At 40.2% G+C, this 25,596-nt stretch overlaps 2 protein-coding genes across 2 annotated transcripts; one reads left to right on the forward strand and one right to left on the reverse strand.

Annotated features, from left to right (window-relative positions):
- Positions 1-151: 151 nt before the first annotated feature.
- Positions 152-18,714, forward strand: ppp4r1l (protein phosphatase 4, regulatory subunit 1-like). The gene is made up of 20 exons (XM_084349227.1): positions 152-238; positions 1,896-1,940; positions 2,463-2,592; positions 5,062-5,168; positions 5,340-5,482; positions 5,662-5,808; positions 6,170-6,277; positions 7,410-7,475; positions 7,733-7,891; positions 9,243-9,367; positions 9,825-10,342; positions 10,427-10,761; positions 12,078-12,164; positions 12,323-12,508; positions 14,182-14,343; positions 14,547-14,647; positions 14,927-15,047; positions 15,541-15,675; positions 16,337-16,478; positions 16,585-18,714. The coding sequence occupies exons 1-20, from the start codon at positions 232-234 to the stop codon at positions 16,728-16,730; spliced, it is 2,970 nt and encodes a 989-aa protein (XP_084205353.1). The 5' UTR covers positions 152-231; the 3' UTR covers positions 16,731-18,714.
- Positions 18,715-19,614: 900 nt separating this feature from the next.
- bcdin3d (BCDIN3 domain containing) lies at positions 19,615-23,141 on the reverse strand. Its single transcript, XM_084348038.1, has 2 exons — positions 22,895-23,141; positions 19,615-20,377 (listed from the first exon to the last, which is right to left on the reverse strand). The coding sequence occupies exons 1-2, from the start codon at positions 23,096-23,098 to the stop codon at positions 19,826-19,828; spliced, it is 756 nt and encodes a 251-aa protein (XP_084204164.1). The 5' UTR covers positions 23,099-23,141; the 3' UTR covers positions 19,615-19,825.
- Between the last annotated feature and the right edge of the window lie 2,455 nt (positions 23,142-25,596).

Consider the following 25,596-nt stretch of genomic DNA (forward strand, 5'->3'; position numbering starts at 1 on the left):
GTTTGGAGGTACACAAAGCCCACAGGCTGTATTTATGCCCAGTTATGTCGAGTTGTACCCAAGCTGGGCAACGGTCATCGGTTTGAGCTAGTTGTTTAAAATCTCTACCGGTGATTACTGGTATCAGGAAGTACTTTCAGGAAGTAGTTTGCTGCCTTGTTTGAGTGACAGCTGTGCGGTGGTGACAGCCCACACGGGACGGCAGCCCGCAGAGCCGAGCCGATACTCAAGATGGCAGGTAATGGCACTTTTTAAACAGTGTTTCCTCTTATACTTTGACGCTGGGTCTGCGCTTATAAAGCGGCATCGTGGCATTCAGAGTCCAAATACGTAATGTAGCGGATCCCATTGTGCTACATTTATTGTATTCCCAGGCGAAGTCAAGTCAAGCGAAAGGGCTGGACAAGCCATGTTAGCAAACTTAGCACTACTAGCCAGCTAGCTTACGAAAGCCACTGCTGAGGGGTATCGAAATGTGTGACTTTGGGGCTGAATTTAAGCGTGTAACTACTCAGTACGTGTAGATGGGTTTCTTAATCACCGCTCACTTCTGTAGTTGGACCATATCGCACGTTTAAAGCCGTGTTTATTATCGAAGTGTTATCATAGCAGAGGCTAGCGAGTTGACCTAGCTAACGTTAGCCGAGTCGCTAAAGTCATTTTCAGCCATAAGCTGACCAAATCCTCCTTTATACCATAACAAAGGGGAGATGTTGTTCTTTGCCCACATGCTTTTGGGGCTGTTGTTTGACCAGTCGTATGTTTATTTGCTCCACACACTAAACACCGCGTTTAATGTGTCTTTTAGAGGCAGGAGTTGTTTTTATACTGGAGCACATTCCCTTGCTTGCCCAGCTGTAAACACTGGCATTAGCCGTCCCAGCACATGCTGCTCCTTCTTGGACGTCTTTCTGGGCTTTTCTTTTGACTACCCTGCCCTGGTTTATTGCCCTATATCCAGGGCTGGGTGGCATTGATCGCAAATAAGAGGAAACAAAGTATTCTTGAACGTAGATAAGACCTACTTAATTGTTCTTATGCAGGGAAAATGAAATGCAAGCACAGATGCATAGTATAGATAAGAAACTTGAAAAAGGAAAAGTATAGTACAACATACATTTAGCTTATATTATATTCAAAATTTAGAGTGAAAAAACAAACATAAGTTAAAGGGACTAAATTGTACTTAACGTACACCAAACATAAATATACACCTCGAAGAGTATTGTGACCTAAATAGCTTCAAATAAGTGAGTGAAATTAAATTAAAAGTGTAAATTGCACCTGAGGGAATTAAGTATATTATGTCTGCGTAGAGAAGATGCATAGAAATGCACTAGAAGGGTACCTGCAAACTGAAATCAGTGCGTCCTTCAGTTTTTATGACCAATATTTCGACCCGTTGCAGCTTTTCTTCAGGTGAATACCACCATTATGGTAATGAAAGGTGTGCATACATACACTTAAATGATCAGTGACTTCATAACCACTTAATCATATTAATGCTGTGGAGTCCAGCACCGAGATCAGTGATATGCACACAACTCTTTGATTATCACTACCTTATTGAACAGAGGAATCACTTGTATTTTATAAGCAGATCGAACAAGACAATCGTGTGTGAGCAGGGAAAATAGCACGTTTATATTTACTGGTTTGTTTCAATCTCTCCCTCCTACACGGTGGACAAAGTTTCAGTTTTGCAGAGTGATTATTCAGCGATACCGCAGTGATTTAATGTCCCTTTTGTTCCTTTATTTGTACTTGCCCGCCTGTAAACCTGTTATCCCAGTGTTCCTTTGATTTTGTAGGGGGAGTGGTGTAGACAGTGATGGTATGTTGATGACATGTTTGCCACCAAGGATTTCCCCCCTCTAATTGCCTTTACCTTGCAGGTCTATCTTTATACTTTGAAGATGGCCATGACGATTTGGATGACTGTGAGTACTCCTGGTTTTTAAACATTTAAACAAATACTTGCATTTATGGTTTATACACACTGTATATGTGTGACTTTGTTTTCCTTCCCTCCAGCAGGGAGGTACATGGAAGTGTCATATTTATGGGCAACCCCATTCACCCATGTGAAATTTAAAGCTGTCAACAGTATTTCAAGGTTTTACGTGCTGCTATTATTAGCTGTTATACAGATCAACAGCCCCTGTTGTCTGCATTAGCCAGAGTGATGAAACACTGTTTATATCCAACTGCACAGCCAATGTGTATTTATGGCTGGAACATTAAATGGGACATTCAGTTTGACTTGAGACTTTCTGCTGTATCACACATTCAAACTTCTAATTCTTGACATTTAGTCTGACTCAGTATTTTCAACATGGCACTGTGACTGTGGTGCATCTGTCGGTCCTCGTTAAAATGTTTTTGTAGGCATCAGCTGTGTGTTTCAGAGATGCTTCCAAAAGTTGTGAGACTATAAAATTATTTTTATTTCCATCCCACAGTTGGATTCGATGACTATGGTTCAGAGTGCGACGGCATCCGCATCACAGCCTTCCTCGATGCAGGACAAGACAACCTAACTCCTCTTGGGAGGCTAGAGAAGTATGCCTTCAGTGAAAATGTCTTCAACAGGTAAGTGGAGACCTGTGGTCGGGCTGCTAACACAACGCTCTGAAAAACCAGACAAAATGCTATATATTTCACAGACAATGGGATGTTCATGAGTAGTTTATGGGTTGAGAGGTTTCATTGTCAAACTATGTAGTGTGACGTAAACACACAGTTGTTTTTGGCGGCATTTAAGCTTGGCCTGCTATGCCATTTTTCCTTTACACCTGCCGGCCCGGTTTGACTCGGCGCAGCTGGGGTTTTGCATTTCCATCACAACTGGGCTACCTGCTTGAAGGTGTGTCTTAAAACAATGATGCGCTTGTACCTATCCCTGCATTACTATCGAAGAATCACCGCTTATTCAGTTACAAATACGTTTCATATACTGTAGGTTATTCACAATAAAAGCCGTCTGTTATTTAGTCATTTAAAAGCTTTTATTATGAAGCAGCATTACAGGAAACATTGTGTTTTCCCCAGCAGTAACTAAACAGTAAACATGACTCCCAAAAGAGCTGAAAGTGAACACAATGTCTGAAAGTACAAACAAGACGAGAGAAACTAAAGAGATTCAGTTGGAAAGCTACAAAAGTACTGAGAGCTTAACACAGCCTTCTAAAAACGTCTTTCTCTCAGGTTTCCTGCACAGACATGAGTTCAGTATCGATTTTAGGGGGAGGGCAGGTGCTTGTTACGGGTTGGCTGCAGTTGCGAGACGTCACCGCGGCCTGCTTGGAGGCAGGGAGACCTACTCCGGAGCAGATCCATCGCCGGCTCGGCTCGGCTCAGCTCGGCACAGTAAAACTGGTGATGGAAAAGCAAATCAACACGGCGCGGTTTGACTTGGCGTGGCCAGACGTGCTAGTGGAAAAACGGCTCTGCTCTATTACTTTGCTGCTACTTCAGCTGTTGGTACTCTGCTTTCATAGTAGGGCTGCACGATATTGGAAAAAACTGAATCTACTAAATGAAAAAAACACAGGAGTTTTCCCCAGATAACTTGATTTCCTCTGTTTGGAAATAATCGATCATTCTAGCATAATTTGGGTGATTTTGTAGGGGAGTGCCTTAAATCACACAACCAAAGCAGACCCAGCCCTGTTTAATAAATTGATCAGTGAATGTTTGCTGTGTATGCAGGGCATGCATGTCATTGATAAGCAATGGACATCCATGTTTTCAAGAAAAAAGTTGTAACATGGCGTGTTTGAGTTAATTTGCCTTACTCGACATTGCACATCCGTCGATGTGACTATTGTACATATGCACATTATGATATCGATGCTGAAACAATATATTGTGCAGCCCTATATCAGAGATACAGTGATTCAAAATATTGCTGCTGCAGCAAAGTTTGAAAGTAGAATCATCTTTAACAAAGCCTAAATTGTAAAAGTCACAAATTTACAGTTACACATTACAAAACAAAAACTATTTTCCACATACATTAAACCCTTGTATATATGTCTATTCAAGCATAACAACATGTTCTCATGTTGATTTGTGTGGAGAGCACTATACCACTATTAGAGCGTCTCAGCAACAAGGAAACATCTGCAGCATAGTTGAACTTATTATCAAGGAACCATCTGGCGAGCGACAGGGAGGTGTCATTTTTTCTTTAAAAAATTAGCCACATATTCAAATGAACTAACTCTTTATGAGTTAAACTTAAACTGTGATAATTTAGCTTTGCTAAGCTTGTCCTTTTGTTGATTTTTATCCTATGTAAACAAAAACAAACAATGTTTTGCACTGTATAAAAAAAGCTCACATGCGAAACAGCACAATGACTGGACAATGACTCACTGTTATTTGATGTTCCTGTTCTCATATTCCTTTCATAGATTATGCTGAATAATGAATTAAACCCCACAGCAGAAAATGTATATGCAAGGTTAAAATACTGTATTGTCCAGTCTCAAGTCATCTCTAGGTCTGTTTTTCCTTAGTCATCTGGACGACTGTCTTCATTCCTGAATATCTACTAATCACATACCTGCTTTAACTCGAGAGTGCAGGAATGCCAAAAGACTTAATGTTGAGCCATGGGTGGATGGTGTCTGTCTGAACATGGCATTAGGCTGACAATGCTAGTCCTAGATGTGGTGTTCTCAACTGAAGACATATTCTGTACTTTTTTGTGAGATGTATGATGTGTTTTTTGATGTGGGACTTTTCTTCATAATAAGCAAAAGCCTGCCAGTGCATTTTTAAGTCCTTAAGATGTGCTTTAAAATTAGTTTGAACACAATGTCCCTGCGAACATGTGATACTGCTCTGTTATCTCCCACACAAACCTGTTTAGTTCCCATCTTCTTTCTTTTAACGCTCAGCTTTGCAGAGTTCAAGCCCTCCTGTCATTTCCAAGTCCGTGTGTGTGTAATGTGCTTGACAGCTCTGTCAGTGCTGTGTGTTACGCTGTGTGCGTTCAGCATCTGTAGGTATTGGCAGGCAGTCCACTAACTTGACGCTCCTGTTGCTTTCTAGGCAGATCGTGGCTCGTGGCCTGCTTGATGTGCTTCGAGAGTTCAGTGACAATGAAAATGACTTTATCAGTGTCATGGAGACGGTTGCAAGAATGTCAGAAGATGGAGGTAGATGCATTTTCCTTTTCATCTATTTAGCTGTCCAATAATTCTTCGCTTTTTCACTGTGGTTTCTTACTCTCTTTCTTAAAGAGATGTCTTCCGTTAAACACAGTTCATATGGTTGTAAGCACGTAACATGTTTGTACATTAAGTTTATACTTTAATGTTTGTTCTCAGAGCCCACAGTGCGAGCTGAGCTGATGGAGCAGGTCCCCAACATTGCCATGTTCTTACACGAGAGTCGGCCCAACTTCCCAGCAGCTTTCTCAAGATACTTGGTGCCCATTGTAGTCCGATATCTTACTGATCCAAATAACCAGGTAGGTTTAAAATGTTACACTTGTCTAGATGATTTTTACAAAGAAAACAACGATCACTACTGGTCAACATGGCCATGCAGTACTTTTTTGTTGGGTGTTCATCCTGCGGGAGCTCTTTTTCTCAGTTTTTTTTAGGAAATAAGAGATGTGGAAAAAAACTTTTGCTGTCTTTTTTCCAGGTGCGGAAGACGAGCCAAGCAGCGCTGCTTGTTCTGTTGGAGCAGGGCCTCATCTCTAAAGCTGATATGGAGACCAAAGTTTGTCCAGTTCTGCTTGAACTCACAGAACCAAGCAGTGACGATGACTACAAAATCGAAGCAGTTGCTGTAAGAAACCTGTCTTATATTTTTTTCAAGCAAAAGATTCAATAAAAATAGTTATTGAGCTGAAAACCACATGGTACTAGAGAAACTACCAAGCGTGATAGTTGGTTTTTAAATCAATACAAGAGGCAGTGAGGGAAAGTGGGTTTCTTTTATTTCTTTACTGTGATCAGTCAGTGTCTTATCTGATTGAGTCACCTACTTTTTTCTAAAATAAAATTGGCCTCTTTTTTGATTGAACATGATTGATGCCAGCAAAGATGGTGTTGTCAGATTATATGATGCATTATTTATCATGTGTTATTGAACTGTCAGAGATTTAAAAAATGTCCTCTTAAATCTCTCCATGCATCTCCTCTGACAGATCATGTGTAAGGTTGTCACCATGTTGAGCAAAGACACAGTGGAGCATCTATTACTGCCTCGCTTCTGTGACCTGTGCAGCGACGCCAGGCTCTTCCAAGTTCGCAAGGTAACGACCTCCAAACCATTGTCATCTCCTCCAAGGTTGATGTACTCTTTGGTTTTAACCTACAAGATGTTCAGTTTCTGGCCGCATTCACAGCTGGGTAAAGAGTTATTTATGCCGGACTTTAACTGCCTTCCCTCAGGATAAATTCAATAACACTGTGCGTCAGCCTTAATTCTGTTTTGCGCATCACCTGAGCCAACACCACGCTGTTGTTTTCTGTGAGGAATGTTAATTCTTGGGCTGTATCTGGTGCCAGTTGGAGAAGGGTGGTCAAACATTGTAAATATTTTTTTGAGCTCTTATGCATTTGTTAGACATTGTTTTGTCCTTTGTGTAATCCCCCTTTTCTCTGAAGCTTAAGTTTGAAGTTCATGAATTGCTGCTTTAGACCAAAACAAGCATACAAATCTTTATTTCATAAAATGAGCAGCAACCACAATTATAGTATCCAACCTAATTTAATTATCTGAACACTTACTTACTGGTAGTACTGTTTTTTGTTTGAAGAAATGCTTGCTGAATGTTAGGTTAGAACAGGAACAGAGTATATAACAAGAGTAAAATTTCTGTAAAAATTCTGATATTGATGTATTGGCTGATATACACAGACTTTTTTTGCAATAATCCCATAAATGTATTTATAGATATATACATCTAGATATATAACAGAGGCCTGGTTTTACATTTTAACTATAAACTTTATAAAATGACATCAGTGCACAGAAAAATTTACTTATTATACATTTTCCCAAGCATCTTTTCCTGCATAATGATCTTTCTTCAAAATGTTTTGATATGGTCTCCTATCGGAGATGCCGTTATATTTGTAACAGGCCAATATCGACTGATAATATCTGTCCAACTAATATATCTGTCGGGTTCTAGCTAGAATTGCAACACGAGTTATAGCTACAGGAAATATGATCCAGAAACTTGAATAGTCTATGTTTTCAAAATGTTATTTTAATTATTAATTTTCCTTTTCGTGGTATTGGAATTGGCATCTTTTTGAGTGCTTTATAAATCTTGTATCTCTTGTGGGGTTTGATGGTTTGAAATAAATGTTACATATAATTTATTTGGCACGTAAACTTTGCCTTGTTCATTATTATGTTTGTTTTATGTGTTACAGGTCTGTGCAGCCAATTTCGGAGAGTTTTGTTCCATTGTGGGTCAGGAGGCCACAGAAAAACTACTGGTGAGAAACTTAAGATTTGTTTTTCAACAACTGAAAAATTCAAACCACATTCATGGCTTCATTATGTAACATGAACAACGTTGGTGTCCCTCAGGAAGTCTTAAAACAATTCATCGACTCAGCTGTGTATATTTGCGGTGCAGTTGTGCTGTCATGTGACCTCACTGTATATGTAATTGTTTTCTATTCATAGGTCAGTGTCTTCGCACCACTGCTGTTATTGCTGCAATAATGATGTGGTTTTGTTTTTAACATAGATGCCCAAGTTCTTCGATCTGTGCTCAGACAGTCTGTGGGGCATCAGGAAAGCCTGTGCCGAGTGCTTCATGATGGTCTCCAATTCCACCTCTCCTGAGGTGCGACGTGCAAAATTGTCCCCCCTGTTCATCAGCCTCATCAGTGACCAGTCCCGCTGGGTAAGACACACACACAAGAAATACTGTAATTCATGCGCTTGCTTAAAAATGACAAGCACATTTTTGTGTAACTTCCTTTGTACTATGATGAAAACAGTGCAGTTGTTGCTCAGATCTATAATCTAGAAGTTGTTTTTCCTTACCAATGTATCTTCTAGTTCCTGATTTTAAGGCATGTCCTTTATCTTCACTTAGATTACAGTTCTTTGTAAAGAAAAAAAATCTTTATTGGTGTAAAACAAGTGGTAGGCAGCTTATGAGAAATGGAAAATATCAGGCATACTTTCAAATTTAGCGCAAAAAAAGATTATCAACAGGGCTTGAAGCTTGAAGAGTGTTGGTGTTTATGTCTGAAAGGGTCTGCAGACCAAAGTCCAATCTCTACATCTATGTGGGTCCATGTGACAAACATTTTGCCATCTAGCCATGTCCACGAGGGTCCACATGGAGCCGAAAGTTTATGACCACGTAAACTATTTGCACTGTGGCACATGTGTGATCTTGTCTGTGCATGCAGACACCCATTGCGCTATAAACAGAACTGCAGCTCCACTGTCCGTGTCTGTGTACTATTTTGGATGGTATCCAGCCCTTAAAACGGTGCCTCAATTAAATAATCCTGTTCAGGTGAAGATCTTGAGCAAATGAGGATGAGCTTTAGAGTAATGGAGAGCCTTCCATAAGTGCTGGCTGCTGGCCAAACAGCCAAGTACTCATTGAAGTCCAGCTACTCAGATAAGACTTGGGATTGAAAACATGTTCTGCATTTAAATAATCTGGTTCAGCTTTGTTGAATAAAAGTGCATATACGTTTCTAGTATAACAATAGATTAACCAACATTGTGTTGTGCCTCATCTTTTAAACATTAATAATATAAATGATAATGATGTATAATAATAATGGAAGAAAATGGAAGAACTTTTCCTCCTAGTGTTTCCATGTTTTCTTACTGTTTGGGCCAACATGACTACCGCTGATGGCCTGGCTACTGTCCAAAGCGAAAAACAACCGTAAGAATCCCAATTTGACCTAGAAACCCTCATCTCAGGGAACCAGTCACCATCACCAATATGCAATGGTGTCATTTTTATACAGCCATTACACTGTGCAATCAGTATTTGCTTCAAAATAGTTGTCTGTTGCCAGTTTAAGATTGTATATGATCGAATAGCAGCGTTGCAATGTGCCAGAGGCCACCAAATTTTGGATTTTACAGCCAAAGTCTCTCTATCTTTCTAACTGGCTACTTTGTCCTGCTTGCGTCTTCATTTAATTGAGGAAAGCCCTGATTAGGAATAATCTCTGTTGTCATGACGAAACTGAGGAGGTTTCTCTCTTCCACACTTTCAGGTGCGACAAGCTGCCTTTCAGTCTCTGGGGCGTTTCATCTCCACCTTTGCCAATCCCTCCAGCACAGGCCTTTATTTCAGAGAGGATGGCACCCTACTAGAGGTCCCCAGGTGTACATTGGACAGGTAAGAAATCCTGACATATATCAGCACTGCAACAACTTGCATGTATTTAGAGCTTTTGGATTACTTTGATGAATCATGTTTCAGTTTGTTCAAATAATGCCAGACCCCATGTTCTCTATTTTTGTTAGCAGATCAAAGTAAGCAGAAATAAAATGTTCATTTCGTTCAGTTAATATGTATGTTCAGACAGTAATTATAGTGAAGTGCTGTGGACCCACACAAATATGAATTTGTGTCGGCATGGTTGAATCCTGAAAACTTTAATCTCTGATTCCTTTTACTTGAAAAGTCATGGTACCTGTACCTTCATAGAGGTACTTGATAGTCTGAAATTTTCTCATAAATGCTTGAATTTACACTAAACAAGGGCATGTTTTTGTTCACAACAGTTAACAATGGTGAGATTGTTCTGTTTTAGATGTAAGGGTTACTTAACATTTTCTTTCTCTCTTTTCAGCGACTGCTCCCTAAACTCTCTGAACTGCTCGAACATTAGCGGCTGCCACACGGACAGAACCCTCGCTCACACGCCTCCCAATCAGGACGGCCGTGCCACACCATCCCCCGAGCATGTGTCGTCCGCCGACAGCGAGGAAATGCACAACTTTGATTACAGCCACACTTCTGTTCCCAGAGAGATGCACGGTGGCTTCTCCCACATGGTCTCAAACAGCAGCAGCAGCCCTAAAACTACAAACAACGCTACAAACACAAAAGAAACGGAGCACACAGATGAGAACTTTAACTCTTTCCACTACTGGAGATCTCCTTTACCTGACATCAGCGGGGAGCTGGAGATGCTAAATTGTCAAACATCAAAGGAGGTGATAGAGAAGCAGGAAAAGAACGAGGAGGACGATGAACCTGGAGTTAATTGTCCTGACCCCAGGTCCAGCCCTGGCCAAGCTACCAGCGACCAGATCCAGAAGGTCTTGGACTGTTTGCAACCGCACATGGATGACCCTGATGTGCAAGGTGGGTATACAGAGCCAGAATATGTATGATTAGCTGCAGACTTTTTGAATGTAGACTGAGGTGTGTATGTGAATCTACTTTCAGCTCAAGTCCAGGTGTTGTCAGCAGCTCTGAAGGCAGCGCAGCTCGACAGCCCGACAGACGACAGCCCGTCTGAACCCCAGCCAGAGGAGCAGCCTGAGAGCAACAGTGACAGCCCGTTTGTGGAGAGCAAATCTGTGGAGGTTCAGTCAGAGACTCAAGAGAGTCCCGAGGAAGAGGAGCAGATGATGGAAACTCCCCCAGCGTTGGAGTCGAGCCCTGTCCAGGAGCAAGGAGACGAGGAGACGCAGACGGAGCCCCTGGAGGACCAGGAAGACCAGGAGGACCAGGAGGACCAGGAAGACCAGGAAGAGTCTCCTCCTGGCTCCCCTGTTCTGGTACGATAATTCAGATCTTTGCAGTGTGTAAAGTCAGCTGCTGTATGTTACGTGGCTGAAGAGTGAGCTCAGTAACTACATGTACTTTTTACTTGATGCGAAGGGTTAATGAGAGTAATGCAGTAGGTGCCTACAGTCTAGGTTTTGATTTCTTAGCTCCAGATCAGATTTCTGTGTGTAACCGTAAAAAACTCAGCTTATCTAATTTATCCGGACTGTGAGGAATTGTTTTGACTGACTGAGGGCTGACACACATACAAACAACCCCACAACTATCACCAGATTCTGATTTAGATCCTAATCCCGATGGCTTGACATCAGCTTTTTTTCGAGTAGACAAATACAGAAATCTTTCCTGGAAAAGGACCAAAGCTTTTCTCATTTAAGCAGAAAACTTTTGATGTAGGACTTCATCGCTCAGAGGAAGAAGTTGATTTACTTTGGGATATAGATTCATGTTGGGGTACACAGAGTTGGCTTTGTTAATTCAACTTCCTCCCTCAACATTGTCTTGACTCTCCACTTTCTCCACTGGGATCTGAAACTTTTAGGAGAAAACACAGTCTGACCAGTCATGGGTCTTGTGGTCCTCACATTGTTTACATGTTTATGGAGATACCGGTCTGTACATACAGGCAACTCGGGGGATCGCTGCGGCGTACTCCACAGAAAGCAAATGTACCATAGCTTCACTTTAACTCCTTTTTTAAAGGGACAATTTGTCACCTTTCATGAGGATGTCCAATCAGTTTTGATGTGTGCTATATTGACCAAGACGGCTGAGCTCTCCTGCTGCGGAGCCCTGCCGACTTTGCCTACAAGATGCAGTGCGTGCATCCTCCTCCATAACAGCCTCTGAACTCATATTTTAGGATCCCATTTTGGTTGTTGGAAAAATAGCCTGTTTAACAGCAAGAGAACCACTTTTGTTTATGAGCCACAGCATGCCTGATGAATACCCAGAGGCTAAATCCAAGCCGAAATAAATAGCTTGGTAGTTCTTCCTTAACACCGATTACATCACTGGTGTTGGAAGAAAAACAGATTTAGCAGCAGGGGAACTCAGTTTTCATGGTCAATACAGCATGTACTGAGGATCTTTTTGCTTCATTTACACGGTGCAATCGCCATCACCGTGCTACATTTACCATCAACACTGATTTGACATCCGCATGAAACGTGTCAAATTTTCTTTTTTTATGCGCAGCTATAAATCCAGCTTTAGGTCTTATGCTTCGATGGAGAATTCAGAGAATTGCTTTAATGTTTAGTGTGTTCGCCTGTTCTTTAATTATTTGTTGTTGTATTGTCCTCAGGAGTCTGAACTAATTGAGAGTGTGGAGGAGGAGGGAAAGGAAGACTCTGCGAACAGCCCAGTGCCTGAGGATAAGCCTAAGATCCAGGTCAGTCAGCACTTCAGTCTTACATCCTGGAAGTATTGATCAGAGCCTTGCAGATGATATTGATTTGCACAAACATGTATTATTAGATGCATCTTTTCTGTGCACCCCCCCGTTCCTCTTTGGTTATCAAACTCTGTGATCTCTTGCTCCGTCTCCAGAATGTAATCCCTCAGCAGCTGTTGGATCAGTACCTCTCCATGACGGACCCGGCGAGGGCCCAGACGGTGGATACAGAGATCGCCAAACACTGTGCCTTCAGCCTGCCGGGGGTCGCGCTCACTCTGGGTCGACAGAACTGGCACTGCCTCAAGGACACGTATGAAACCCTCGCTACTGATGTGCAGGTAGGCACTGGATGGTAAAGCTCGGGTTACAGTATTTTAGCTCAAGGATAAGTTGTTTAGGACTTTGGACATCTGGGAATTTTATATATATATTTTATAGTCATAATAAAAAACTGAGCTTGTGTAGGTTTGGAGTTTGGTCACACTGAAGTAGACTGCTTAACAGTGTTGCAATAATGTGATATCCTGTTAGAAAAGCTGAATCACCGGTGAAAGAACAGCTGTGGTAGCAGAGGTTTGTTCTTGACCAAAGACACTGTGTGATTACGGTTAATCATGTTTTTTAGCGGTTGGCTTCCTCCATGAAGAAAACTTGATGCCAAAATGTGTCAGAGTTTGTTTAAAGGTCTAAAATGACCATGTCATGACAATAAAGTTATTTTAATTGTTAAACAATAGAGAGAGAGAGAATAAATTCCTTCAAAAAGTATATTTGGGCTTTTGAATGGATTATTATCTAAATCTATTTATCTTCAGATTTTACTTTTTTGTTCTTGATTTTTATTGTTTTACGTTTCAGGAAATGTAAAACAAAGTTGTTCTTTGTGATTGCTTTATTGAATCACTTATATCTTATACTCATAACTTCATACTTATTATACATAAAGGACAATCACAAGATAACATAATAGACAATATAAGTAGTTCAATTGAACAAAGTATTTGCAAATCATTGCTTTGTATTTACGTTTTACGCCACGTCCTAACCTTTTTTGGAATCTGGGTTCTATAGTAACTAAATAAAATAAAATTGACATAATACACAAATACAAAATTATTGAACATAGTAGAATTAATTAGGAGACCCATGTTTTTTTTCCTTGGTTGTGGCATGGTAAGCAAGTTGACTTTTGTGTGACGAGTATTTCTGGACATTTGATGCTTTGGGAAGCTTTGGTCTCTGATTTGTGAACACTCAGTGAGGAAGAGAAGTGCTATCTCAGTGAGTTATAGATCACAGTGAGAACACAGGGTGTCTTCTATTGGCAGCCATGTTTCTCTATGTCCTCCTGTCGTCTCTGAGTCTTTGTATCATCAATGATTTCTTAAACTTAATATGAGATATACTGCTGACACACAAGGTTAATGTATAGCTGTGGTTAAGGGCCAAATAACAATTGAGCTTGTGTGTTGTAATTTTATTCCTGAAGGTCAGGTATTTTCTGTTTTGATTGTGTATAACTTGGTTGTGTTGATGCTGTCCTGATGCTCATCAGTAACCCCTCTGTGTCTGTTCCTCCTGTTCCTCCACAGCAACATGCATTTAGTTAGTAATTTCCTCCTCGGCTTGACTTTAGTAACATAGCGCTTGTAAAAATGTGTTGCTTGAGGACGTGAGAAAGAAAGGGAAATGTACGAGAGGCAAGATTGCTTCACTTCACAGCAGCAGAGACAGTGTGACAGCACTCAGTCACACTGTTGCTCATTACTTCATCACAGCACTGAATGTCACTGTTAGCATGAGAGCGTTGCATTGTACGACTGAGGATTCCGGCCAGTCACTGAAGCAGTTCAGATAAATGGCTTCAGAGTTTCTCAGTAACATTTGATCAACACCTTTCCTGCATTATCAGTAAATATGAATAAATTATTTGGTTGTTGATTTCTTTTTTAAGAAACATTTTGATGGCTCATGTGGTAATCCTTTGTGTGATTTCTTTTCCTCCTCTCAGTGGAAGGTGCGACGTACGCTGGCTTTCTCCATCCATGAGCTGGCAGTAATTCTTGGAGATCAGCTGACAGCAGCTGATCTGGTGCCCATCTTCAACGGTTTCCTCAAAGACCTGGACGAGGTCCGCATTGGCGTGCTCAAACACCTCTACGACTTCCTCAAGGTGAGATTATAGTACATGCTGCTGAATGAAGTGCGGTAACACTTTTCAATAATACTGTTATGATGGATGACAGAGAAGAACTCAGATGGCACCGTTTGCATTCGTTTTAGTTCCCAGTTGAAGAAGAAAATCACAGTCAGGTTTATTGCTTTACAGGTAGTACTGTATAACTCAGCTGGTTCATGTGCATCTTTTTGTTGCAGCTGCTTCACGCAGACAAGAGGAGAGAATATCTGTACCAGCTGCAGGAGTTCATGGTGACAGACAACAGCCGCAACTGGAGATTCAGATACGAGTTGGCAGAGTACGTCTCCTTTTCCTCTTCCAACTGGGAAATAATCATTTACATTTTATTTGACTCTCTTACCCTCACCGACTTCAGCTCTGCTTTCGTGTCTAGAAGCCAAACACTGATTTGAATTCTGTTCTTTTGATACTGTATGGGTTAGTTTTATAATATTACATATATGCAGTTAATTTAACTTTAATTTTGTTTTAACTGTATTTTATTACTATATACAGGAAAGTTTGTATAACCCTCACGTGTGCCTGACTGAAGTGTCCTCTCTCTCTGACCTTCCAGGCAGCTGATCCTGATCATAGAGTTGTACAGCCACTACGATGTGTATGACTACCTCAGACAGATAGCGCTCACACTCTGCTCTGACAAAGTGTCAGAGGTCAGGTGGATCTCGTACAAACTGGTGAGTGTACGATGGTGAATCTGGGTTTTTGTTGCTGGTGGAGGGAACATCTGGTGAGGAGAAACGTTGGCAGCTTGTGACCGATGGTTAGGTCAGCAAAGACACTGGGAAATCAAAGACAGATGAGTCGCACTGACGGACGATGTCCAGTGTTGTGTGTATGTGGTAAAGTTATTGTTATCGTAGTCAAATGATGGTTGTAGCTGATCATCTTACCTTGGCTGCAAGGAGACTGAAAACTAGTTACGTAGTCACTTGGAGGAAACGTATCAAATAAGAACTTAGCAGGTGTATAAGTTTGACATTTTGGAAAACCTCTTAGAAAAGCTCACTTATTAATCCTGTCATCTAATGTTTTGCTCATTCTGTTACTCTCATCAGTCCAAAGTCCAACATTTACCTCTGCGCTTGATAAATTGAAGACAAAAACATTGAACATGGATTTGCTTAAAACCTTCATTTTTAAAACTGTTGTCCCCACCTGCGTTCTCAGGTTGTGGAGATCCTCCAGAAGCTGTATGCATGTGGTGCTGATGAGCTGGGCCTGAACTTCATCAACGAGCTCACCGTCAGGTTCTGCCACTGTCCCAAGTGGGTCGGACGGCAGGCCTTTGCCTTCATCTGCCAGGTCTGTGGCGCTTACATCCCAGATAGCTGTCTACGCTTCTGATAGTTAATAGAAAATGTGTTATTCTCAAGAGTGTAGGGGTGAAGCTTTCATCCCATTTATGGTTCTTGGAACATTTTTATTTCCATTTCCTTTGAGTTTCTTACTAAAAAGAGTCATGCTAAAAGGGGCTACATGTAACAATTTGCAGCAGTTGTGTTTTAATTATGTTATTAATTATGATATTACGTTTTTATTGGCTCTATATGAGTGGATTGTAAGGTGATGTGAAAAATGCGAGACGAGATGATTTGTTGAAGTTGTTTAATGCTGCTGGACTGTGAATGTTTGGATGGATTTTCTTTGACAGTGACTTTATGTGACTTTATGCACGTTCTCGAGTGCATCCTCTTAGTGCGTCTCCGCGCCGCTAACAGAGAGCAACAGTAGCTAACGTTAGTTTAAAAAAATGAAATCCGCTAACAGAAAATAAGAACCAGCTTCCAGCACAGCACAGAAGTTCAACAGAGCCTCTTTATTGCTGTCGTACAATATTGCTAGATGGACAGACAAAACAAAACACTGGCAGGATGGGACACATGCTACAGGTCAAGCTTCTTTTGCTTCCAGAACCAGCCTGTCTGTGTGCCTGTGTTTTAATGTTTCTTGGTGTTTTCTGCAGGCCATAGTGGAGGAGGACTGTATGCCCATGGACCAGTTCAGCCAGCACCTCCTGCCCAGCCTGCTCAGCCTCTCCTCAGACCCGGTTGCCAATGTCCGCGTACTGGTAGCCAAGGCTCTACGACAGAGTGTCATGGAGAAAGGTACAATAAACACAAACTAAATGAAATAAAAATAAGAATGATTATTCCATAACACACATCCTCTGCCAGGTTTTTACTTTAAATGAATCTCGTGTTGTGTGTTCAGCATACTTCAAGGAGCCTGGCTGTGCCTACTCTGACGAGCTGGAGGAGACTGTGATGGCTCTGCAGTCCGACAAGGACCGGGACGTCCGCTTCTTTGCCAGCCTGGACCCCAACAAAGGCTTGATGGACACGGCTCCCTTGATTTAACACGCCTCACAGCCCCACCTGCCTGTCTACCTACCTGTCTGTCTGACTGATGCACAGTCAGCATAACCTGCAAACACCAGCACCTGACCAGATCCCCCCACCAACCACTCGCCTGCTGGGCAGACCTACACCAACAACCACTTGAGAATCAGCTGTTCAGATTACAGTATAAAAAGTATGAGCATGCTCAAACAACACAACGGTCTCTGGTTGGGCACTACATAGCGCACATTGCATTCACAACACAAATGCGTACTTCTCAGAGTTTTCCGAAAATGAGCAGGACTCAGAGGTTAGCTGCTCCACTTTGTTGGAGCTGCAGCATTTACGCCTGAACTTCTCCCCATCCTCCTCCACACTAACACTGACTCAATCCTTCCCCCAATCACAGACTTGTAAAACTACGACGGGCTCTCTCTCTCTCTCTCTCCAAAGCTAATTGTAAGCTTGATATTAAATTGCTGAAATGATTTTTTTTTTTTCTTAATTCTTCTTTTTTGTGGATTTTCTTAACGAACAAGCGGGCGAGGCCTGCCTGACTCTGACGTGTGCACTAACTCAGGGGGACTCATCTGAACCTAAACAGCATTATTAGCTTACATGATAAGCAGCAGCAGCTCCTGGATCCCTGGTGAATAAAACCTCCAGCTGTCTGAGCAACAGACCAGCCAAACCAAGTAGCTCTGCTGGTGTCTGTCACCTCATCTCCTCCTAAAGTTTCTCTCAGACGTCCTTTTTGTCTTCTGAGACGTCCTCTGGGTTATTGTCTGTTCCTTCTCTGATTCACTCTTTATCTCTGCATTTCTTCACCTGGTCTTCATGGGCCGATGAAACCACTACTACTGCACAGAAGCAACAGTGATTCTGCCACTCAGCGTTATTAAAACCATATCTTTTTTGAAAGAACACCTAAACAAACTGTTTGCCCTCCCCTTTCCCCCCCGCTCGTGTCTGTTTACCAAAAATGTGACACAACGCGTCTCCCGAACGGCAGGAGACTAATGAAATACCTCTGTGTGGACATGACTGGCCAGTGTGTCGTACATGTAGAGGGACATCCGCGCTCCGAACAGGCTCTGAATGTCCTCGATGGGTGAATCTTTTTTGAGCGATTCTGTGGTGTTGACTGCGACATCTTAACAAGGGCTCATGATGAAGTGACACAGGGTGACGTAAAGAGGAAGACAGCAAGCACACTGTTGGATATGCATGTCCCCCCCCCTCCCCTTCCTCCTCCGCCCTCATCTTTTCCCCCCCTTGTGTATAGTCTCTTCCGTACGGTTGACCTCCTGATGTTTAATTATGTGACCATGGTAGCTTTCAGTGGATCTGACTGACCAGTTGTACAGTAGGATTTAGGAATGGCTGTGTGATGAAACTGAAAGCCAGCTGATCATTATTTCCCTGTCTTGGTGGAATGATTTAAAGTATGAGGTTTCTCAAAACTCTTTGTACAGCTTAAACCTGTGGAGAACAGTACTGTATGTGTTTATGGAACCAAGGCCAGTGTAGTCGAGATGTGCGTGCGTGTGTGTGTGTGAATATTGGGAGCAGCCACCAAGTCACTTTTTGTAGTCTTTCGAGCTCGTTGGTTTCCCCTCTGTTGTAAATGGTAACTTTTTTTTTTTCCTTTTTTTTTTTTTTGAACATAGACATAACTCGAGAACTTAAGCTGATTGTGGTGTGTGCTGTGCATCTCAAGTCTTTCTTCCTTCGAAAGGAGAGCTCACCGCGGTAATGGCGGTGTCTACTCATCTCGTCTGTCTGCGATTTTGTGTCCATCTCATTTTTTTTATGTAGTAGAACAGTTAATATATACATTTTATGAAAATTATTTTTCTTTTCAATTATGCACCACTGTTCAAAGATTTTATATCCTAACTTTACAAAATTTACAACCTTTGTAATATTCAATGGTTTCTTTTAAAAAGACATTTTATGTAATGTTATTTTTAGTATTCTGTAATTAAAATGATGAAAATTACGATGTTGTGCTCAAGTTTTGTTTTGTAGTTTTGCATTGTTCAACACAGGTTCGGTCAGCTGTGATACAGAAGTAGGAAGCTGCTTGATAATGGAAAACAGTCTAATCTGCGAGGTAAAGATTGCATAGAGTAAATAGTAAGTAGCTGTTTTGCTAGGTTTTCTGTGGCAAACACTTTGATTTAAAAAACATCAGTGTTGAAACAGTATAATACGTTTTTAATATAGAGAATGCTGTCTTTTGGAAATGAATGACAAGAAACTGACTTTGTCCAGCTGTTCGAAAACACACCAGAAAGACGGTTGATCGTTTTCTTCCCAAGAAGTCAAATACTGACACTTTGCTTGGTAATGTGTCGTAAATAATTAATTTCCCCTGAAATGCATTAAAACTAAAGTAATACTCCTATTTTGAAAATGTAAGGAGTAGAAAGTTCAGATATTTGTGGTAAAATGTAAAGAGTAAAAGTAAAATGTCAGAAAATGAAGTACTCAAAGTACAGATACCTGAAAAATCTAATTACAGTAACAAGGTTTTTGTACTTTGACTTCTCACCTCTGAAAGTTTTCTTTCCTCTCGAGCTGCAACAAAGAGTATATTTGGCAATTGTTTTGATAATCAATAAATATTTATTTTAAGAATTTTTTATAACATTTTATCTGGTCACAGCTTTTAACAGTTGACATTTTATAGAACTAAAGCTTGAGAAATATTAAAAATAACTGCAAGTTGCAGCCAGCAATAGATTTTTTAGAGTTGCATCTGCCAATTTTATCCATTCATTGATCAACAGTTTTGACAACAAAATTTCAGGAATTATGAGAAAATCTTTCACCAGTTTCCAGAGTCAAAGGTCACATCTTCAGCTTCCTTATTTTATTCAGCCAAGAACTCAAAAACTCAAAGACACTCAGTTTATTATGATTAATGACAAGGATAAACACATTTTTTACATTTTAAAAGCTGGAACCAGCAATTTTTTTTGGCATGTTTGCTTGACTTAAAATGATAAAGTCATCATTATCAGTTCAGTTTACTTTTCTCCTCTTCCCCACGTTGACTTGCAGCTCCTGTGCAGCAGATGAAAACTCCTAACCCTTGTCCTTCAGTCTCATCTCCTTTTAAAGAGCAGCAGCTTGCGGTCCCATGCAGTGCTGCCGAAGCTCTGGATGAGCTCCATGCCACAGTTGGTCTCCAGATGCTCAGTTGCATGCGCTGCTACGTCCCCTCGGATCTTCAGGGTCTTGAAGTGGTCAAAGTCTGAGCGGCCCAGCTTCCTCAGCCGCCGGGCCGCAGAGCGGTAGCACTTCCACGGCTGTGCCTCCAGCAGGAGATGCTGGCTGATGGAGGCCAGGCGAGAGAGCAGCTGCAGCAGGCCTGAGTCCCCGTGGTTCAGGTGGACCCACATGGTGACAGCCAGGCACAGGCACAGGTGGAAGTGGGAGCAGCACTGCTGGTTCAGGTAATCCTGCAGCTGCTGTGTGTCTTCAGTGATGTCCAGAGGGATGAAGGAGAGGCTGCTGGGAAGAGGGTTGGTCTGCTGAGCCCGCTGAATGAGGATCTCATCCAAGTCAAAGCCCAGGAGCTTCACTTTTCTTCCATCTGACTCCTCCTTGCTCACAGGCTGCTGCATCAGATGCCTGTAAAAGGCGACACTCAGCTCCTGACATTCACAGGAGGAAAGAAAAGAGAGGACAGCTTTCACTACAAACCATAAACTTTATATAAAATTGTATTCAAATTTATACGAGGATTTCCAAATATGCTGGATCACCATATGCATCATGCATCACTTTTATAGACTTGCTTTTATGTGAAGTCACCCCTTTAAACTGACTTTTAATCTGTTTTTTTGATTTAATTCCTCTCATGGGGTGTTGTTTTTTCTTGTGTTGCTTGATTTTATTCTTTTATCTATCTCTTTTTTTGCATGACTTTTGCTCTCTTTTTCTTTTTTCTGTGATTTTGCCTGTTTTGTGGCTTTTATTCCTTTTACTTGTAATGACTCATATTGGGTTTGGCTTTTTTATTTTACATTTTCTGTTCTGCTGTTTCTTGTTTTACCTCATTAGTGTGAATGCTCCAAAGCATTCACACTATTGTTCTTCCGGAATTTATTAAAGTTATTATTATTATTATTATTCCAGCTTCCGTACGTTTTTCAGCTCTCTTCTACTCTTTCAAATTTTGAGCTACAGAAACCATTCAACCATCAAAATGTTCAGCTCGTTAAGGACATTACTGCCTCTATTTTTCATTTTTCTATCTTTCATACTTTTGGAAATATTCAGCTTTTTCTGCCAAATTTTTCCCATTCATCCTTATGGGGAATTTCTCAAATTTCATTCTGCTACATCTTCAGCATACGTTCAGCTATAGAAACCGTTCAACTATCAAAATGTTCAGCTATTTATGCTCTTTCAGCCTTGTGCTTTTCAGCTTTTTAGCTTTTCAACTTTTTCAAATATTCAGCTTTTTCAAAACTAAAACCAAAATTTTTTCCCATTTATCCTTATGGGGATTTTTTCAAATTTCATTCTGCTACTACTTCAGCATACGTTCAGCTATAGAAACCGTTCAACTATCAAAATGTTCAGCTTTTTATGCTCTTTCAGCCTTCTTATTTTCAGCTTTTTAGCTTTTCAACTTTTTCAAATATTCAGCTTTTTCAAAAAAAAATTTAATATGGAAGCAAATGGGAAAATCTTCAAATCCTCCTCAAAACTCATCCACTTTCAACCTCTTCTGCTCCCTCATACTTTGAGCTAGAGACACCATTCCAACTTTAAACTATCCACAAAACCTTGAACTATTGAACTTGTTTTTCAGTTTTTGAAAATCTTTTACGGTTTTGAAATTATCACAGTTTTAGTTTGAAGGATTTTTAGCTCCTCTTCTGGGTTTATAATGGGTGTGTATTGCGTGAGCTAGAGTGGGTGACATCATCGCTAGAGTGGAGAGCAGCTGCAAAAACTTTAGAAAAAACTCTCTTCCGCTTGATTTGGGTCCCACAGCTTTTACTTCACATAGACAATATATACATAGAAATGTAGGAAATCTTGTTGGCTTTCATATGATGGTCTTATTTCAGATGTGCGACTTAAACTTTTGGCTGTGGAAGCCCTAGAGTGACAAGCACTCCAGCAACTCCGCCATAAGCCGCAGTGTTAACTTTGAGCCTAAATCTCTGGAGTGGAGCAGACGGTACCGGTTTTGTCTCTCGCTCTTGTGCCCTCATTTTTCACTCTACAGAAATAAAAAACACATCACATGGTTCAGCAATGTCTCCTGTTACTCACTGTATACATATTTTGGCCATAACCATTGCACTTTTTTCTAAACCTGCAGGTGTTTGGGAGGTGTTTTCCCATTCATTCTTATGGGGACATTTTCAACTTTGGTTCTGCTACTGCTCCAGCATATGTGCAGCTACAGAAACTTTTTGGCTGTCAAACTGTTCAGCTTTTTAAGCTCTTTCAGCTTTTTCAAATATTCAGCTTTATGTTCAGCTATAGAAACCATTCAACTAACAAAATCTTCAGCTTTTTAAGCTCTTTCAACCTTGTACTTTTCAGCTTTTCAACCTTTTCATCCTTTTCAAATATTCAGCTTTCTGCCTTTTCAGCTTTTTCAAGTATTCAGCTTCATGTTCAGCTGGAGAAACTGTTCAACTATCAAAATGTTCAGCTTTTTAACCTCTTTCAGTTTATTACTTTTCAGCCTTTCTGCCTTTTCAGCTTTGGAAAAAATCAGCTTTTCCTGCAAATTCTTGACCATTCATTCTCATAGTTTCATGCATTTTTTATGCATTAGGCAAGTGTTTTCCAGCACATTCAGCAGATTTTGCAAAATCACTTCAGCCGTCAGCATTCACACTGTATTTTCGCAGGAAATACAATTTTTCTAGTTTTATTATAGGTTTCCTTGTGTTTGGCTTGACTTTTGAGCGTTTATTCTGTAATATTGTCTTCCTGAGTTTCCTGCTTTTGCTCGTTTGTCAGAGCACTTTGAAAACTCTGTTTTAAAGGTCCTATATTAATAAAGTTAATATTGTTGTGTTATATTATATTATCCACCTAAATGCGTACATTTAAGAGAAATATTTGGATTATTCGAGTCCAAACTGATCAAAGTTTTGTTGATTAGAGATAGTACACCCCTGTGTCTCAGAACCACGTACCCCTGAGTTACAGCCCACGTCCAGGATCAGTGTGGTCCGGGTCCCGTCGCTGTAGCCTAAATCCTGAAGGAGTGTCGCTGGAATCAGACTCAGACGGTTCTCCGGAGGGTTGAAGGTGTAATAGTTGATGAAGTTTCCATAAGGAGCGGCACCCGGGTCGTTTATTTCATCAGCAGCGTCGCTGTTTATCGAACATGTTGCCATTGTAGTGTGTGCGCCTCCAAAATACTTCCGGGTGGAAACAGGGGCTGCGTCTCAACTACAACGGAGAAGCTCTCTCTGTGTTCGTGTCTGGTTTGTTGTAGGTTAATAAAATAATTTTTACTAAAAAACTAAAAAGAAGTAGAAAGGGAGTGGAAATATTTAAAATAAAAGCCACAAAAAAAAAACATACTAACGCCAATTTCTGACGTCATAATGTAGCGGAACTGAAGTGTTTGCGAGAGGTTTAAAGGTTTTCTTCCTTCTTTTTTAAAAACCTTTTATTGAAAAAATAGTTTCAGTCCTTCATTGAAAAATATTAATTTGGTACTCTTAAAAGTACACTTAAGTGCACTTAAAGTGTGAAAAGTGATAATGAGTTATGTGTGCTTTATTGTTTGATGTCTACTGACACACAAATGTGTGTAAATCAGGCTTTAAAAGAAAAAATTGTCAAAAAAAGATGTAATTAAATTACAGAAATTCAGTAAAAAAGAGCATTACTGACAGGATTAAACATCTAAAATAAAGAATTCTTATTCTTATTTTTTTACAGAATACACACTTGTTAATCATATTAAATCAAAGTAATCTTACTGATACATTTCTCAAGTCTTTATTTGCAGATGTTTGGTATTGAAGTAATCCAAAAATAACGGGAAGTAATAAAGTTACATTACTTTTATATAAGTAATTTGGATTACTTAGTGAATACCTTTTTAAAGATGTAAATAGTAACTGCATCAGAATACAATTTTAAAGATACCATCCCAACTCTGGTTGTAATCCACTCTCTTGGGTACTTTTTGTACCTTGTATTTTATAACTATATTGTTTAATTGTGGAGCAAACAGTAAATATATCGTTCTGAAATATAGTACCTCAAAATAAAAAAGCAAGTAACGCTACATGTACGAGTTAATTACCAAAACCATAAAAATGCAGCTACAGTGTACAGTATTGATCTCCTCCGGGTCAGTAGGTGGCGCTCTGCAGATTTGCTCGCAGTTTTGTCAAAGTGAGAGAAATGTCCCTTCTGTTTTTCCGTATCTTACGAAAGCGAAGGTTACTTGACTTGTGTGCTAACTTCTCGTGCTGGCGCGCTGACATTGAGGAAAAGTACGATATCCTGCGCTTGTTTTCAGCTTTTATAACAAAGGTAAGAAAAGACAAATGTATTTGTTCTCAGAGGAGAAGTGACAAAAGCGTGAGTCAGCAAAATAGCGTGTAAACTGCCAACTGGTGTGAATTCATAGCTGACAACTGCGCTAGCATGTAGTGATACAGGGGAAATGTTTTATCTTGAATGGGAAGCAGAGTAGTTAACTTCAGTTATAATAATTATGTTTAGTTTAAATGCGTAATTCTGTGTTCGATCAGTATGATTTTCTTTTTAAAACGTACTCATAATGATTTTTGGGATATATTTACTGATGCATAAATGTGTAAACATCATTTCAATATTGTAGCTAGCTGAAGGGGAGCTGACTTTAAAGGAGCACTATGTAGTTTTGGGGTAAAACATTTTATCAGAAGAGAAAGATTGACTTAATGACTGATTAAACTGTTTTAAGTAAAACAGTCCATTAAGTTCAGCTAGTTTATTCAGTCATGAAAACAATCAGTTTGTTTATTAATTTGTTTAGGCATAAAAAATGTGTCAATTAATATCTTTCTCATCTGATTTAAATGTCTTCTACATAGTGCACCTTTTTAAATAAATATTTCTACTACTTCGTATTGTATATTGTTGGTTAGTTTAACCGACAACAATGAATCATATTTAAAAGCATACTATGTGGTCTGTTTGTAAAGTATTAATCCGTGAGACAATAAGTAACTACCGCTCTCAGATTAAGGTAACACAATTTCCAAAATGCTGTGACAACAAACAATACAGAGCATTTGTGCACATCCAGAAGCCATTTAAAGCAGGTGCTGGACCAAAAGAAGATGGAAATACGAACATTTTTAAAAGTCTGCACACTGTAGCTCGCTTAGGTGTAATTTTAATGGCACATCCACAAGTGATGATACGAGCAAATGCTCTTCTTCAATGTGACTTTTTCCCAATTTTTCCTCTAAAATGTAGTGCAATAGAAGTAAGGAATAGTATAAAATGCAAGTACCATTTAAACATAACATAAATATATTACTTGCACCTCACTGTTTGATTAAAATCCTCAGCTTCTGTGTCATAAAGTAAAAAGAGAAATCTGGGAAATCAAATGAAAAATTGTTGATAATCACCAGACAAAACGTCTATTGGCCAGTCTTGCAGATTAACAGCAATTAAATGTAATGATATATATTGCAGACCTGTGTAACAACTGAGCAAACGTAACTGGTTACTTTCCACCTCTCATGTACACTATTTTGCTGCTGAACCTAATCTAACTTCCTGTTCTAGTCCCTACAGGGTCCTCATCATGATATCTGGAAAGCGTCTGGCTGACATTGGCCATCGAACCTTTACCGCCTCGATGATGCTGCTGACAGTC

Source organism: Pagrus pagrus, assembly GCF_965226575.1.
Source record: "Pagrus pagrus genome assembly, chromosome: 3".
Classification (NCBI taxonomy): Eukaryota; Metazoa; Chordata; class Actinopteri; order Spariformes; family Sparidae; genus Pagrus; species Pagrus pagrus.

Bases quoted from the DNA above. Each gene is read 5' to 3' on its own strand.
- ppp4r1l (XM_084349227.1), top strand. The intron at 12,165-12,322 runs GTCAGTCAGCAC...CTCCGTCTCCAG, and splicing joins AGGATAAGCCTAAGATCCAG to AATGTAATCCCTCAGCAGCT. The intron at 15,676-16,336 runs GTCTGTGGCGCT...TGTTTTCTGCAG, and splicing joins CCTTTGCCTTCATCTGCCAG to GCCATAGTGGAGGAGGACTG.
- bcdin3d (XM_084348038.1), bottom strand. From the start codon at position 23,098: ATGGCAACATGTTCGATAAACAGCGACGCTGCTGATGAAATAAACGAC. The intron at 20,378-22,894 runs GTACGTGGTTCT...TGTGAATGTCAG, and splicing joins ACGTGGGCTGTAACTCAGGG to GAGCTGAGTGTCGCCTTTTA.